Raw genomic sequence first — 17,406 nt, forward strand, 5'->3', positions numbered from 1 at the left:
AACGTAACTGACTGGGATGAAGTCACTTTTCAGTATGCCGACTCTTTTTACCCGTCTTTGAACAGTTTGTCCTGTACCTGGAATGGAAAGGTTTGATCTACTTCACTCATCACTAATGTCGTTGGCCCCTGTGACATCTGTGTGCATCTCAATCCAAGCCATTAAAAAAAAGAACAAGTTGACTATATGACACAAATATAAAAGTGGAAATATATCCATTATGTAAATCATCTGGACTGACAAAAGGTTACCACTCCAAATATATCAAAGCAGCTTTAACAATTACACTTAACAGCGGCAGCAGGGCCATCTCAAACCGTGCGTTCACACTGGCTGGGACTTAGTCGCTATGTGTCACCAAGTTGCCTTGGATTCCCCGTCACTGCAACCAGCTTGTGGGCGTTGTGCACATTAGTTTTGAGGAAGTGGAGTCCTAAATAACAATGGCAGCTTGTCTGAAAACGTATCTATATTCATATTTCACATATTTAGTACAACAGAAATTGGATATGATAACATTTTAGGCATGAAATAGGCCATGCAGTTGCGTGAAATTAATTAATTTCACACACAATAGCTAGTTTAACCACTTAAACCCTGTACTTGGTTGACCAGATTCCCAAGGGCTCTATACTAGGCCCCGTCCTGTTCTCGCTCTACAATAAATATCTTTACTGAAAATAGCCATTCTACAACCTCAAAACACACCGCAACGATGCGTTGTGAAATTGCGTATCTGCTGTGTTTGCCAAATGCTAGCCCCAGAATAGGTGTGGTAGAGTTCATGTGGTTAAAAGGTAGTCAATAATATTCAGGTGCTTCAATGCACGGGAGGCAAAAATCACAGGTGGGGCATGAGGCTTCGTCTGTTTGGAGGTAGTCCAACATTTTAAACATGTTGTACAAAATGATAACTTGCTTTCATCCACGGCCTGCCTGTATGTTCTCAACGTGATATCAGTCCAACTTCATAAATAAGTCATAAATAATCTAATATACTGATATAACTCCCACATGCAACACTGAAGTACACTTCACAGTGTACTTAAAAATAAAAAATCCATGACATTCCTATTTTCGGCATGTCATTACATTGTCAAAATAGTTTGACATTTTTCAAAAAGCTTCACAAATCAGAAAGTTTAAAAAAAAAAGCAATTTTCGCCAAACAACAAAAATACCTGAGCTGATCCACACAAGCTGTGAGCTTGTAGATCTGCTATTTTCGCTATTCGGAACACAAGAAGTATATATAGGGCTTAAATGGTTAACACTTCTGGTCTGAAAAACGCAAGTGTCTGCGTAAATAGCTTGTGTGGGGGGTCCCAGATTTTGTCCGATATAAGGGCTCCAAGACAACAAAAAAAAAGATTGGGAACCACTGGGCTAGACTTCAAGAGAAAGATCACAGGCCGTGTCTGTGGAAATGTGATCTGACAGCCCGTTAGTGACAGACGAGTGTTTTATGGAGATTGTAAATACATGGAAAGCCTCTGGGACATTAAATCTTCCCATTGATACATTGTGTGTGGAGTAATTTGTTTTAATTATGCATTTAGATGAGATTACAACTAGATAAATTGAAGTGCTCTCACTCTGGATTTGCATTAGGCATCTCCACTTTGAACCCTCTTCCACTTCACACAACCACAGGCAAGGAGGAAACCAATGGTAAAAATCTATTTTGAGAGATTTTTCACAGTTCCCTACCCTGAGACCTGGGCTAGGCTATAATCTCTCCCTCTGGACATTGAGAGCTCAGTACTAAGTATTATATTTTTATAGAGCAGGTGAAGAGCAACTCAATCAGAACGCGCTGTCAAGTGCCCATCAGCGTCCACTTCAAATAAGAAGCGGTCTCTCTCTACCACGTTACCTTGGAGCTAATCATCGGCTTCATTGGCTGGCTAACACGTTAGCCTAGAGACAAAAGCCACGTGGGAGTTTTCAGGTACGCAAGGTAGATTATCCGCTCAAGTTAAAAACACTACCATTGAGGCAACCGTATGAGCGGATTGGGACACGGATGAAACAGAACCGTCTGTCAGTTAGTGTAGATGCCCGAGGCAGAATACAGTCAGAAGAGGCAAGAGAGGATTTATACTTAGTTATGTGTGGGTGTCGCGCACTGAAAACAATCTGAATTACAAGCTCACAACGCGGCGCAACTTGACACATTGTGAGCTTGTAGATCTGCTATTTTTTAGAGGGCGTGCAACCATGTATAAAGGAGGCGTAAGCTGTGGAGAGAGCAGGACGCAAGAGGGACAGAAGTGATGGAAAGACAAGGAAAAAGACAAGACTCAAAAGAGTGTAGATCCATAGGGGAGAGAGAGGCTGGAGCATGTGAGAAAAGGGCAGAGAGAGCAGTGGGAAGCCTGCCATTGAGAAAAAAAAGTGATAAGGAAAAGAGCGAGATAGGAAAACTACTGCCTAGTGCAGGGGTGGGCACTAGGTAGCACTTGCCAGAGGAGTTAAAGCTGCATGAATTTGGTAGACATGACTGAAAAGGGGTCATCAAAATGTTGATGTTTATTATTATTACTATTTTACAGCTGTACTCTATCTATTACATTATCAAACACATTGCATTATGTTTTAAATATGGACCCAAATGCAGACTGTTTCACCATTACATTATCAAAATTTAACATACGAGTACATACCGATGGAATATGGAACACAGGTACTATAAACTGGAGTATATTTAAATATCTGTCAAACACCAAAAACATTCCAATCGGTATGAAACTGTTGGATGTTTGCTCGAGTTTTCATTAGCGTAAAATCTTCGGTAGTCGAAGTCTGACGTGGCGTTTTAGACAAATCATTGCATTGTGGTGATTCATGCACTTCATCAACAGAGAAAATCTCTAGATTTTGAATCAGTTCATACAACCTTAAGCCATGCAGACAACATCATTACCATTCCTGACAGGACAGTACCCTCCCATTATAGAAGTTATTAATAATGTGTCTACTATAAAGTTTGTCTTTGTGTGAAGGCCTCATGTAGACAATAGCATTATGATTCCTGACAAGACAGTAGCATCCCATTATAGAAGTTATTATTAATGATGTGTCTACTACAAACTGTCTGTGTGCATTGTTGGCCTTACAAGCTCCAGTGCTACTGGCAAAAAAAAACTTTAACCCACAAACCCCCCGCTGTGTGCCCCCCTAAATTGTTCTCTGAATGAGGTGGCGGTGTTCAGGCACGTCTGTTCGCTGCTGACAGCTAATGTATGACTTCGAGTTTAAGACATTTAAATGTCAGTGGCTTAATATGTCAAAGCATCTCAGCATCAGCCGTTCTGGTGTAACAAAACACCGACAGATGTTGGTAACTTCTATACATTATTAATAAAAATGTGTCACAAGAGGTTTCACTCCAATATGTGCCATGTGAAACTGTCACGACAATATGGAATAATTAAGGTCACGCCATGTGTCAGTGCTGGGGCAAACACTGACGGCACCCTTATGACTGGCTGACTAGGCCATCTTGTCTCACGAGATTACAGTCATAATACAGTACCACGGCACTCTTCCCGATGTCTCAGAGGGGGAAAAGGGAGACATAACTATCACCAATTATTTGGCGTGTCCGCAACAATGTGACACCGTTTGCTACAAATCTGAACCTTCGCTACCTTCAGGACTAACCTAACATGCCAGTCACCCAACTCCTTACGATTTCATGCTGCCTTTTATTATGCTAAGCAGTCAAATCAATCAATGAGCCATGTGTGCCTACTGTGTCATGGAAATGGCCCCACATTGTAATGAAAGACTTGAATTAAAATTGACTTTGGTTGCCTACTGAGGCCATTCAGCTGAGACCAGCGTGTAGCGCTTGCCAGGGTTGTGAGCCAGCATAGATATTCATGAACACGTCGATCAAGAATTCTTGTCATACCTGAAGGAAGAATCTGCAGGGACCTATTTTTATTGGAATGCAAGATGTTCATTTCTGGCTGCTATAGCAGAAGGCTATAGATTAACCCATTAAAACCGGGAAAGCATCCGTGTCATTTTAGTTAATATAGCATCATAATCATTTTAACCATTATTTTATACTTTGGCTATTCAAAAATCGAGAAAATGTGCGCAAATCATTAAATATATATATATATATATATTTTTAAAGCAAACATTTTTAAGTCAAATCTTTGCTTCTGGGGGTCCCTGGAAAAAGAAATTCTGGTCGGTGGCCAAATGTATATAATTTTATGGGTCCTTGGTATGAAAAAGTTTGAGCACCACTGAAATAACACGTTTTTCAGAAAACTGTAGAATCGGCCTCAGGTCTTAATGGGTTAATAGACACAAGCCGCACTACAATGTGCCATGGCGTTCATTGCATAGAATTTCTACTGTATGACTGCAGGAACAGTTGCTGCCCGCAATTACATGAGACACCCGTTAAGATCAGCAGTCACCAAATACTTAGTTTTCACTAACTCCTTCCTTTTCACCAGCTCAAACATTCCTTGACACGTAAACTACACCAACTCCTCCTTTCCTTAACACCTAAACTACACCAGCTACTCCATTCCTTAACACCTACAACAGCTTCGCCATTCCTTAACCACTAACCTAAAACTGCTTCGCCATTCCTTAACCACTAAACTACACCAGCTTCTCCTTTCCTTAACCTTTAAACTACACTAGCTCTATAATGAAAGAGCTGCTGCAGTGTTAATGAACGTGCTGCTTCACTGGTTGTGTGTGCTGCGAGGTGAAGCCTCCCAGAAGGAGCACTGTGTGCTCAAGTAGCCCCCCAGCCTTATCTGCTTGTGGACATGGCAACTCGTGTTGCCTTGAAAACAAGCAGGACGACAAGAAGCGTTTCAAAAAGCTGCTGAAAATGCTCAGCTTACATTTTGTTAAATTATGGAAAAGATCGAGGCCCTCATATCAGGACTGGTTACGCAACCGTCACCTGATGCACAACAGCACAAGCCTACTTCATATCTGTACCGAGCTGTAGATAAGAGATGGAACAGTAAACCTAGAATTTAAAAGGTACCAACCAAGAACTCGTCAGTCATGTCACAACTAAGCACCAGACTCATGGGGCCCTTGAACCTCAAAACCATGCAGTTATGTTTTGATTTCATTTTTATTGGGAATCTAAAAGCAACAACAACTCAAAAGTGGATCATGGGCACTGAAAATCATTACTGGAAATATTATTTCAAAAGTGGTCCTCGGGTGATGGTCATGTTAAGGTGACCCTTCTGCTCAACAAAAAAAAACTGAAAACTGTTTTAAACTGACATTTAAAACTGAAGCGAGAAAGACCAGAGAGAATGCATCAGTATCTTTTATTCAACTTCTGAATTAATTCAGTGCCTTAAGAAAATGAGATAGGGTTGAGATCAGAGCGTGATATATTTGAGAATAAGATAAGACACAGATGTCAGGGACGATAGAGAGAGAATAAACTCATTCTATGCAACTATTCAGGCGTATTGAGAGGCAAGGACAGTCAAATAGTTAAGCAATAACTTTTTTTTTGGCTCAAGCTTATTTCTTCACAAACGATCTCAAACATAAAGACCAGGTCATCATGGCTAGAAAAGCAAAAACATGTACACCGCATATAATGTTAATGAAATATGGCAAGTGCAAAGGCAGAGTAAGAGGCAGGCAAAAAAAAACTGGTAAGAACGTGGTTGAATCTCACTAGTAGCCTGAGGGACTGAGGGAAGCAGAAGGGAAGAAAACAGGTAAGCGGTCCATCCAACAGAATCAGTTGTGAGAGAAAACCCATGTGTTAGAATTTCAAAACGGCATCTTGCAAAGGCTACACTGCCCCCTATCCAAGCACCACAATTGATCACTCATTTCAATCAGGCCACCACATATAATCACTTTTAGCTCAGAACAAGCCTCGTCTTTCTGTATACCTGTCCACGAGCCCATTGGCCGCATTTTCAGTCCAGCGTGAATGACATTCAACACCTTATCTATAATTGGCAGTTGTTCCTCAAAATGACAGCGCTGGCATCCTCATCAGGTTTTAGGTGAGGGCTGTTTAGTCTGTCAAGCTTAGTCACAGCCACTGCCAAGGTACCCGTCACGCCGTCAACTATTGGCTAACCCTTTCAAACCGGGACCGCATCAGTTTTTTAGATTTCCATTTTTAGATTTCTATGGGCTATTCAAAAGTAAAGCTCATAAAATAGCAGATATACAAGTTACATAGCACGGCACCGAGTGCCGCGCTATGTAACTTGTATATCTGCTATTTTATGAGCTTGTAGAACTGCTATGAGCTTGTAGAACTGCTATTTTTGGGGACAATGGTGGGAAATTTGACAAATATCTTTGAATATAAATATATTTTAAAGCGAACATTTGTTACTCAAATCTTTGCTTCTGGGGATTCAACATGTCTTCTAAATCATAACAGTTTTTAGAAAAAAAACTTATGTTGCTATAATATCAGTGGTTCTCAAAAAGAATATGTATTTGGCCAGGGACCCCATATCAAAATATTTTGTTCCAGGGACCCTCAAAAGGTGTAACAGGGTTCAAAATATTCGCTTTATTCAAAGATTTGCACAAATGTTCACAATTTCAAAAAAAAAAAAGCAGATCTACAAGTTCAAAGCGCGGCACTCGGTGCCGCGCTATGAGCTTGTATATCTGCTATTCTTGAATAGCCAAAGAAATCTTAAAATGCCACAGATGTGTTCCCGGTCTTAATGGGTTAAATACACGAGGTCAAGACCCAAGCTGTCTCGCTATGCTGAGCTGCAGCTCTGGGGGACTCTACTATGACATTCAATGACGGACAACTTCATACCCCATCTCTAATCCGTTTCCTTCATCTGACCGACGGAGCAGCCAAACCCATGTCGCGCTCACACGCCATCTTCACGGTGACGGGTTCTCTGTTCCTTTGTAATTCTACGTTCTGCGACACAAAGCAAGATCAATGTGTGGATGGAAAATAAACTGCCAGCGTTCTCTTAGAGTAAACCATGACTTGCAATGCCTTCATATTGAGAGGCAATCGCGTTACTTTAGGTGACATGTGACCTCATATCATATCAGGTCTTGTCACTGGCAAATATGACTGAATAAGCTCTCTGCATGAAGGTTATTTCTAGGTGAGGCACTGTCAAATGACACATCTCCTCTGTCTGCTCATGATGGTCCCATCATGAGGGATGAACTTCAGAATGGGGTTATTGCAGTGTTACGGGCGGAGAACGCATCTAATCCTCCTTCCATACGCTCAATAGGTGATTGTCTTTTTCCAAAGCTTGGCCCACGGCTCAATTCCCAAGTCTCATTAAAAACCCAAGTGCCATTCAAGACAACCATTCAAAATGTAATATGTCTAGAATAGGCGCCATTTATTGGAGCCACATCTATTTGAATGTGTACTTGAATGAATAAGGTTTCCATATTCCCCCTCATTGCTCACTGTGCATTGCTTGAATGGAAACTCTGCTGTCACCCTGACAAAAGGGTGACAACGGTAGCTCTGGCTGCAATGACAAGGCTAGAGGGATTCATGCCAGTTGATGCACTCTAGCTCAAAAGGCAACCATGGAAACCAACTTCCTTTACTGGTGGCTTAATGGTAATCGCTCCCAAAGTGCGTCTTAGTGTTAAAACTAACCTACTTGGGTTGTGAGCCACAGTTAAATGAGGGTGGGTCACAAATCAGTTCAACTGATGAAGGCCATCTGTGTGTTAAGTAAAAACACTTTTAGGAGCAATGCTGTTGTACAGGCTTTTAAAATGTAACAACAGTGTCATCATCTAGTGTCACACTATACCGTTTAATTTGGCAGCTGTTGTCGGTAGACTATACATTTACGACAATAGCCTAGGCATTTATTTACAAAATGGACTGACGCGTAGTAGAACACAGTCACAGAAGCTCCGGTTTCGTTCACCAAGCGACATAAAGGCTGTTTTTCCAAATAATGGTCAATTTATGCTTTGCTTTGTGGACCGACACGGCGCACAGCTTAAGTGGTGTCACGTACATTAATGGTCGCAGACGCTTCATACAATGTCGCGTACTGTGACTGGTTGGGAAGATTAAATGAGTTTCAGGTACAAAAGGTTTCTGGCAACACTGTCGGCGAGTTGCATACGGTATGAATTCTCAAAACGGAGAACGTTGTGAGACATGTAGTGGGATGTGTCATTCGACACTTGTTGCTCAAAGCATACATTTACCTTAAGAAGGGCATAGTGATGCTAAAGTTGCATATCCCACTCAGTTGTCAAAAATACTCTAAGTTCTAAGCCATGTGGTCAGTCTATGACATCAGTAATCAATGACGTCAGTCATATTTGGGCAAAGTTTCAGCCCAATACGACCTCCCTTGACTTCAAATATAAAATGAAAGGTCTAAACATTCAGATTCACAATATGTGAATGTGGGAGTGACTCTTTGGCCTATTGGCAGCGTGCACAATTAATGTGTTTCTGATCAGCCCAGTGTTTTTTTAAATTAGCCCCAGATAGACCCTCTTCTAGACGGCTTACCTCTGAGGAGCCACACCGTAAAAAGCAGACACGCTCATCACTAGTGTGAGTGGTGAGAGAGAGGGACATGTTGAGACTTCGCTTTGGCTCTGTGACTACATCTGCCTACTTAACGGCAGAACAACAACGCCCCCTCATTCCATGTCCGTACCTTCTGTCTATACAGAACAACAAGGTTGAATAATGGCGCAACATTCCCGCCTTGAAAAAGCTGTGTAAACGCAGCCTATGTTTTGGACACTGCACCATCAACATATGGATCATATGCAAGGATCTGGCTGGCTCGCTCGCTCTCATTGTCTGGCATCCAACATCAAAAAGCAATTTCACAGTGAAATTACAGGAAGGAGTCAGAGGCTGGTTAAAAGACAGATGTCACAGGCCAAAAGAAAAGAGCCGACATGAATGAGGAACAGAGAATGGAGGGACACGTGTGAGAGACGTGTGAGAGACAATCGGAACAGTAGAGGGACAGAAAGACAAACACAGGAAGACAGCGAGATAGCACATGTCTGGGAAGAAATGTGACATTGCCAAGGTACATTGCTCCTCCCCGAACACCAACCCTTCCCTCAGACAACAAGCTGTGCTTTACTGGCAGGAATCCCTTGGGGAGGCTGTGGCAGCAGCCAGGCACATTCTAACTTCTCATTATGGAAATAACCCAGAATGGAACAGGATACATTGCCTTTCACGCCCCCCTGACAGCTTAAATGATTCCACTGGCTTATTTACAAGGATTAGGCAAGATTTTTTACAGTGATTACATGTGCACTTGAGCTGTTGGAAAACAAATCAATTCAGATCAGGTACACCATGAAACAAACCACAGGCACTGTAGTGAACCTTCACGTGGAAGCTGAGTGGCTTAGGAGTTAAGGCCTGTACATCACTGTCCATATGGCCATGCACTTAATTAACCTATTTAGACCTGGAACGCATCTGTGCCACTTTAGGTTTCTTTGGCTATTCAAAAATAGCAGATCTACAAGCTCATAGCTACGAGCTTGTAGATCTGCTATTTTTGAAAAATCGTAAAAAAATATTTTTTTTATATTTTTTTCAAAAAAAATCTGATTTAGAAAACATTTTAAGAATCGGACTCAGGCCTTAATGGGTTAAGCACAGTTACCAAAAAGGTGCATAGAACAGATAATTCACCAAGTCCTTCCAGCTGGTAAGGACCTAAACTAGCAGCAATTCTGAAACTGTGACAGTAGAAATCTTGGAAATTGCACACAGGAGACCAGACCCAGTTCAAACGCTTTAGAAACCGTTGATCCGTACAAGCTTGGGTGGCGCTTGGACACATGCCAGTTTAAATCGATTACGCAAAGCACATTTCCTTAGTGCAGCATGCTCCCTTTCCATGAAACAACCAAGTAAATACAATGGAGATTGATCACAGAGTAAACACCAACTTTGTAAATTTGTCATTTTCTGAGAATAATGGTGCCTATTTAATGATAAATAGATTTTGGTGCGGGCAATTAGTGTGGGACTAGGAAATCCCTGTTACTTAATGGCTTGATAAATGCATTACAAATGCATGCAGGGAAAAGACACTAAACTTGGTGTGTGCCGACTGTGGCTGTTTATGCAGGGGTGACTGTTTTTAAATAGGGGAATATGATAAATATACAATGCAGAGGGAGAAACGCTTCAGTGTCCACAGAATGGCCTCAGCACTGGCAGCAGGTGGCTACACTGTGTTGATACCCCAAGGTACCTCACGGTTTGGTTTCGGTACAGTGAAAAAAAAAGAAAATAAAGTAACTGAAAATATTTTAACTAATTATAAGCAATAAGAAAATAAATAATCTATTCCAACACATTCCAGTATTTTCTGCCTTTCAATATTTTTAAGGGAAAATTTTACCTTATATCACTGACTTTACTTTCATTATTATGCTCAAGGCAAAAGAATGCACCATATGTCACTATGCCTCATGCGTGCGGGGAAGAGGGGGAGGTACTGTCGCAAAGAAAAACATCACTTCAAAGTTTAGTTTACGGCAATTAAACACCTGCTTTTAATCTCTGCATAAGGATTTAAGGATGTTATGCTTATAACACTTGCAAGAGGAGCAGTCATGGACTACTTTGTTGGAACTGGTCTGATAACTTTTAATGATCTCCTGCTACGACGAGTGGAGAGGACAACAACAACATCACGTAAGCTAATCATTAAGCTCATTTATCAATCCGATGGCGTCGCCCGCCACAGGTAGACGATCCTACAGGCTTGCAACGTGACGTGATGCTTGTGGATCGGCTGTTTTAGGCAAGCAACACCAGGATTCACTCACAGGTCGCGGGGAACCCTGCGAGTGAATCCAGGTTGCTCACATTATCTTCAGGACAGATATAGATGCATAACGCTACATTTAATTGCGAAACCGAAAATCCACGTTTCATAAAATGTGTATTGAACCGCGCAGGGCCAACCGTGCAGGGCGAAACATACGGTTCGGTTTTAAAAAGAGAACCGCTGCACCCCGCGTGTGTGAGTGTGTGTGTGAGAGAGGGTGGTCAAAGAGAAGATAGCGGTATGTATGCTGGGAGGAGAGGTATGGAGCTGAATAGTAACAAAGGGGACGAATGCAGAGGAAAAACCTGATGCGATGACAAATAAATTGATAAAATGTCTGACTAAGGGGTGAAAAACCACTTATTTCCAGGATTCACTTAAGTTACATGACGAGAATGAATCCAAGCAAACCAAATGTAATCATGCCCACAATCCAAACAGAATGAATATAATCGATTGTTTGTTAAAGCTGGACACCAGGGAAACTAGCTTCTAATGTCATTTGTGATGGTTTGTTGATGCACGCCTTCAGGCACACTATGGTACACACATATGCTATACTGACAATGGGAGCAGCGACTTTATTGCTACCTAAATGTTTGTCTTACTTAACTACCGTAACCACTTTCACCCTGGCGTTCACATTTTAGCCATGTCATCACAGATGTGTAAATTGATATCGTCACAGTCATGGCCCCCTTCCTAATCTAGTTACCCATGGCTTAAAGGAGTAGTTCACCCAAAACATTACCTATTTTCTATCACACCCCTTGAAGCCTTGAATTCATGGATTTTTATTTTTTTTGTCGCATTCCTAAGCAAATAATTTGATGACCGGCGTAGTCTTCTACTGATCGACGACCCGGTCATCAAATTATTGGTTTAGGAATGCAACAAAAAACAAAGAACCTCCATGAATTCAAAGCTTTATGGGATGTGTAATTTATAGAAAATAAGTATTTTTTTGGGTGAACTACTACTTTAAGTGGTTAAAGGCAGCAGATTTGAGAACATAATCAGAAAATGAATCCTACAGCCTTATCAGGAGTTCTCAAACATATTTAAGACCCAGCAGAGGCCAGTCACGGATCATAGCATAGGAAATGGAAGTCAAATCGTCTCATCGTTATGCCAGCAAATGAAACAATCGCAGAGGTTTCAATAAGGATAGCCAAGTTTCTCCACTAACAGTGGAAGACAGTTGCGAGTGTTAACTCCAACCTAACAATTTGTCCAAAGGCATGGTACTGAAATCTGCAAGAATTCTCTTTTCAGCCATATGGTGTCGAGAGTGATGAAGAACAAGCCGACATATGGAATAAGGAGTGGAGGTGTTAGAGATTAAGTACTGCCATTATTCAACCAGTGAGGTAAAATGAGGGCGGGGGGGAAGGTGTTGAAACGAGAAAGAAAAATGAGGCACCTGCAAGCAAAGAATAAATGAGAGCAGAGTAAAGTTGTCAACCCACTGCAGCTGGCCAATATACCATTATATTGATATCATGATATGAGATTTTGGATATCATAATATTGTATATAGCATAAATGTATTTTCTGTTTTAAAGGCAGCATTACGGTAAAATCATGTCATTTTATGAACCTACTTCACCGTTTCTTCTAGCTGTTCTAGTAACTCTCGCCAAAACAATATGGGAAAAGTGTGTGGTCTACATTTTTCAATGGTTAAACGGTACTAGTATTGTATCACAATTGGGGTGTGGCCAGGTGATGCCAGCAGTGCAACCTAATTGGACGGTTCCGACCTGAGGAAAATAGTGCAACATTAGTTTACTGCCAGGGTGCAGCCCCTCTTTAACAGAGCCAAGGGGACACTCACTGGTTGAGGGAAGAAAAATAATAAATTAGTAGAAGTAGGGAGTGGCCTGGCACCACTGACGTAGCTGCCCAGGCACCTAGGCTAAGTGTAGCCTGACAGCCAGTGTTGCCAGATTCTGTGAGAGAAACAAGCAACCAGGTCTAGGAAAAAACAGCCCAAAAGCAGCGACAATGGGCCACATGAGCACTTTAACATATACATCAGCTATTTGAAAATAAACGTTTGCGGGGAAATTATAATAGGCTGATCTGGCAACCCGGCTGACAGCGTGCCGCGGGTTCAAGTCCCGACCGGCCTTTGCTGCATGTCACTCCCCATTTCCTGTCAGCCTACTGTCCTATCCGTGAAGGCATAAAAGCCCAAAAATAAGTGGTAGAGGTACTTACATTGCCCATGTACTCGGAGAGAAGGTCCTGGAGAGCCTGGCGGACAGAGTTGCACTCTGCAACAATGCGTTCCCTGCGGTCATCGCGCGTGCAAGAGGAATCAGCCATCAGGGCAGCGCCGCTGATGATGCTCTCCAGACGTTCCTCCAGGGAGGGGCGGAAACGCTCCTCACTGAATGCCAGGGGGTCCACGATGATTTGTTTCTGTAAAGGACAAAAATTACACTGAGGGTTAAAAAAAAAAAAGAAGGGGAGGGGGGGGGGGGGGGGGGAGACAATAAAACCATCATAGGATGTCGATCTCTCCTTCTCAAGCCTGCAGAGAGACAGCTGGCAAGGAGAGAGCTGATTTGACAGATTTTGACAGACTGGCTGGTAAATCTAGAGGGAAGGGCTTGAAGGTTAAACTGTCTTTATTTTCCAAGCCCTTGGGCCAAGAGACAATATGCTCCCGTCTACAGTTTCAGGAGGAGATGGCCGAGGGTGACCAAAACTCTGCAAAACGGTGAAATGGATTTGGTGAAACAGGAGTCTGTGAAACCACTTTGCTTCGTGTCCTGGCTCAAATGGACAGCAGGAGATGGATTTGGTTGTGTTTGTGGGATATATGGCTCATTTCTCACACACACACACACACACACACACACACACACACACACACACACACACACAGTGTCACTGTTTGAATGTCTTTGCTCTTATACTATTAAAGAATTTGTTAGCAGTTGGTAACAGTCATTTATATCACAGCAGAGGAGATGCCAAGTGCAGACATGCTTGAAAGGCATTGGCCAAGTACAAACACAACCGCTTTGATGCATTTTCAGGTCATCAAGGGAGTATTTTTAACCCATTAAGACCTGAGGCGATTCTTAAATTTTTTTTCTAAATCCTAACAGTTTTTTGGGAAAAAAAAGGGGAAAAAAATGTTTAAGATTTTTGAATAGCCAAAGACATAAAGTGACACAGATGCGTTCCAGGTCTTAATGGGTTAAAAGACTTGACTGCCGAAAGGCAAGCGACTTGATTTCATGCATATTTGAAACGTTAAGATTACATTTCATCACTTCACTAACACATACCGTATGTTAATCCAAGACATTTTAATAAGAGGCCAGAAGGTCATGAAGGCGCTTAAAAGGGGTTAAAAGCAACGTGGACATGAGCTAATGAGGATGCTGGTCTTGGCCAACTTGGCCCAAGCAAGCAACGCAGTCAGTCTATCATACTAATAAAATGTATATAGTCTCATATCATAACACTAGACGACAATCTTCCTAAGATCGGGGGACACTGGTACATTCATACAGCAACACTATCCTTTGCTGAAACTTTTTAAAAGTATAAGCACATTTTGGCTACTCTTCCATAGCCTAATATACTGCTATAGTGTTAATAAATGAATGAGGAATGAGTCAAAACAGCATGCAGTGGGCTCCTGGTCTTGACAGCAGATAATGAGAGCCATTTCTGCTAACAGATGAGCCTATGAATAGATAATGCTCTTTTGTGGATGAATTAGATTTTATAGCCCTCGTTTCATTACGCCCTTTCATACGAGTCACAGCGGTGCTGTACTCGCACCGCAACCCATTCTGCTCTTATATCTGCGGGATGGGAGAGAGAACACTTGTTTGCGTCTGATTTCACAGGGGCAAGCTCGCCGAGAGGGGGGAAGTAGTTGACATGCTGGAGAAGCATTGCAGAGGGTAAGGTACCACGATGTTGCTCGCGGCAGCAAGAGAAGAAAGCAATCTTAGCCTGACAGAAAAGAAAAAAACATGTGCACAACCATCGGCGCCTTACAGCCAGTAAAATATTCAACAATTCAGTTGTTAGAATTCCGCTTTATCCCATTAAGACCTGGAACGCATCTGTCATTTTAGATTTCTTTGGCTGTTCAAAAATAGCAGATATACAAGCTCATAGCGCGGCACCGAGTGCCGCGCTATGAGCTTGTAGATCTGCTATTTTTGAAAAATCGTGAAAAAAAATTGGTTACATTTTTTTCAGACTAACTGTTAGGATTTTGTTTTTTTTTTAGAAGCGGCCTCAGGTCTTAATGGGTTATTAGGTGGCCCATCCTCTATCAAAACCATCACCAGCCGCCTCCATTCCATCTCGTCTGACCTGCTCCGCTTGCGTGTCACGTCGCCATGGCAACAGGCACCCGAGGGAGGGAGAGAGATAGACTGAGAAAGTGCATGTGTGCGTGTGTGTGACTCATTCATTAATTTTGCCTTGCGCTTGAAATTGAGCATCAGAAATGAGCTGGTTTTAGAAAAAGTCTGTCGTTAAAAAAAAAAAGAAATACAACTTTCTGCACGGTCACCAGGAAATCACTGGTGCATCAGATGCGAGGGGCTGTAGTTCTGCGTTTTGCTTCGTGTACATTTATGCTTCATCCTCATATTTCATTTTCTGAAGCTTCACGGAGGCATGCCATCTGCCTGCTGGGAGGGAGACGCACCTCTGGAGGTTTTAAAATCCTGAGCAGTTTAACCACTTAAAACCCTATATACTTAGTTCACTGGGGTCCCCTGGGGTCTATACTACGCACTCCTATTTTCACCAAATCTCATTGCTGAAAATAGCGCACAGCAGATTTTGTCGTGACATGTTGTTAGCTTGTAGAGATGATATTTTCACCGAATGCTCGCCCCAGAATAGACGCTAGGGCACAACAAACAACTCAACTATTATCCTGTAAAGCCTCGACATATTTTTGAAAAATCTTGACTTTGAGAAAAACTTAACACTTTGGAATGCCCAAAATCATTCAAATCAAAAAACATGTGGTTAAGTAAGCAACAGTAAAAAGCATAAAAAAGGATGTCGCTTTAAGTGCTATCCCTTGACAAATACCTTTTCTGCTTTTCTGCTGCGATTAGCTCGCCTCATGTACATTTGTCTATAGACTAAGAGCTACTGGATTATGGTTTTTCCAAGTTGGACCTGATCATGTTGCCAAAGAATAACTGTCCCAGCACATAAACAGATGATTCACTTTTAAAATATGTATTGTAAAATACATATGTATAGTAAAATATGCATGTCATAACAATTGTCCATTTGACACATAAAATGCGTATGTTATATTGATAATGAACATGCCGTTTATTCTTTTGTTTTGTTTCTTTTTGTATGCTGTAGTGTCTTAAGTGTGTGTATTTGTAATGTGCACTTAACCTTGTCAAAAATCTATGAAAATATTGAGATAATGAACAGCAACAGGCTTCACATTCTAATGATCTTATCAGTCAAACATTGAAGCTGCAGCATTTTCCCCCCCGAGCGTTTTGGCCAGATGCATACGCTCAACCCACATGCATAAGGAGGATTTGGAAAAGTCACAACGTGTAAAAGAAAAGACAACCTTGTTCATTACAAGTGGTCTTTCAATGGGCTCCCAAGGGCTGCGTGAGACTGAGTGATGGATAACCGTTGATACAAGAGAGGAAACTCCACTGATTGCTGCATTAAGAGATGGAGGAGGCAGTGAATGCTGTTTGTCTCAGATTCAGTGCAACTGTGCTCAGCCGAATTTAGACATGCAATTATAGCATCCACAGCATTCATTATTTTTCGATAACGGCAGGACTCATCGTTGATTATGCCGTAAATACCATAGAACACAACAGTGAGATCATCATACATTTTACTCTATTTATTCCTTCTTTATTATGCCTATTTTTCACTACTATACTTAATCTCATTAAGGATATATTTTGCATCCTTATTTTGGGATAAGTTTAAAAATGTTAAAAAAAGAAATAGAAAAAGAAAAAATGTAGAAAACAGAGGATATATAGGCTAACAAAGCATTTTCAAATCTATTTGCTATTTGTTGTAGTATAGAGTTTAAGAAAAAATGCTGATGAACCAAACAAAGAATTTTACTGATTTACTGTGTACTATTATATCTTACGAGGAGGTCACACACACACACACACTAAGGATTAAACAACAAAGAGGACAAAGACCTATTGTGTGTGCTTAACAGCGTAAAGAGTTAGTCGTTTCTCTTCTTAAGGGAAGCAAGAACCATTGCATACAGTATGTTTATAAGATGCACGTATATTCACGGCTACATGGTGCATCGTTTTTAGTGGTACACAGTTAAGTACACAGGGTACAAATTGACCTTTAACGGTCCATTCTCCTCCCCCTCTCAGAGTTAAACTAACTTTCTGGACTTTTGCTGTATAGCCATTACACAACACCATTGAGTACCTCTCTTTATATTTAACCCATTAAGACCTGAGGCAATTCTTAAAAATGTTTTCTAAAAACAGTTTTTGGAGAAAAAAAATCAAGATTTTTCAAAAATAGCAGATATACAAGCTCA

The 17,406-nt window shown here is 41.4% G+C and overlaps 1 protein-coding gene across 1 annotated transcript in view; it reads right to left on the reverse strand.

The window, feature by feature from the left end:
- Positions 1 to 17,406, reverse strand: part of ctnna1 (catenin (cadherin-associated protein), alpha 1) — a 151,015-nt gene that overhangs the window by 107,181 nt on the left and 26,428 nt on the right. The window contains exon 7 of the mRNA XM_084041905.1: positions 13,059 to 13,262. Coding sequence (XP_083898031.1) covers positions 13,059 to 13,262 — 204 coding nt within the window. The remainder of the gene's footprint in view (positions 1 to 13,058; positions 13,263 to 17,406) is intronic.

Source organism: Gymnoscopelus microlampas, assembly GCF_963454915.1.
Source record: "Gymnoscopelus microlampas genome assembly, chromosome: 18".
NCBI lineage: Eukaryota > Metazoa > Chordata > Actinopteri > Myctophiformes > Myctophidae > Gymnoscopelus > Gymnoscopelus microlampas.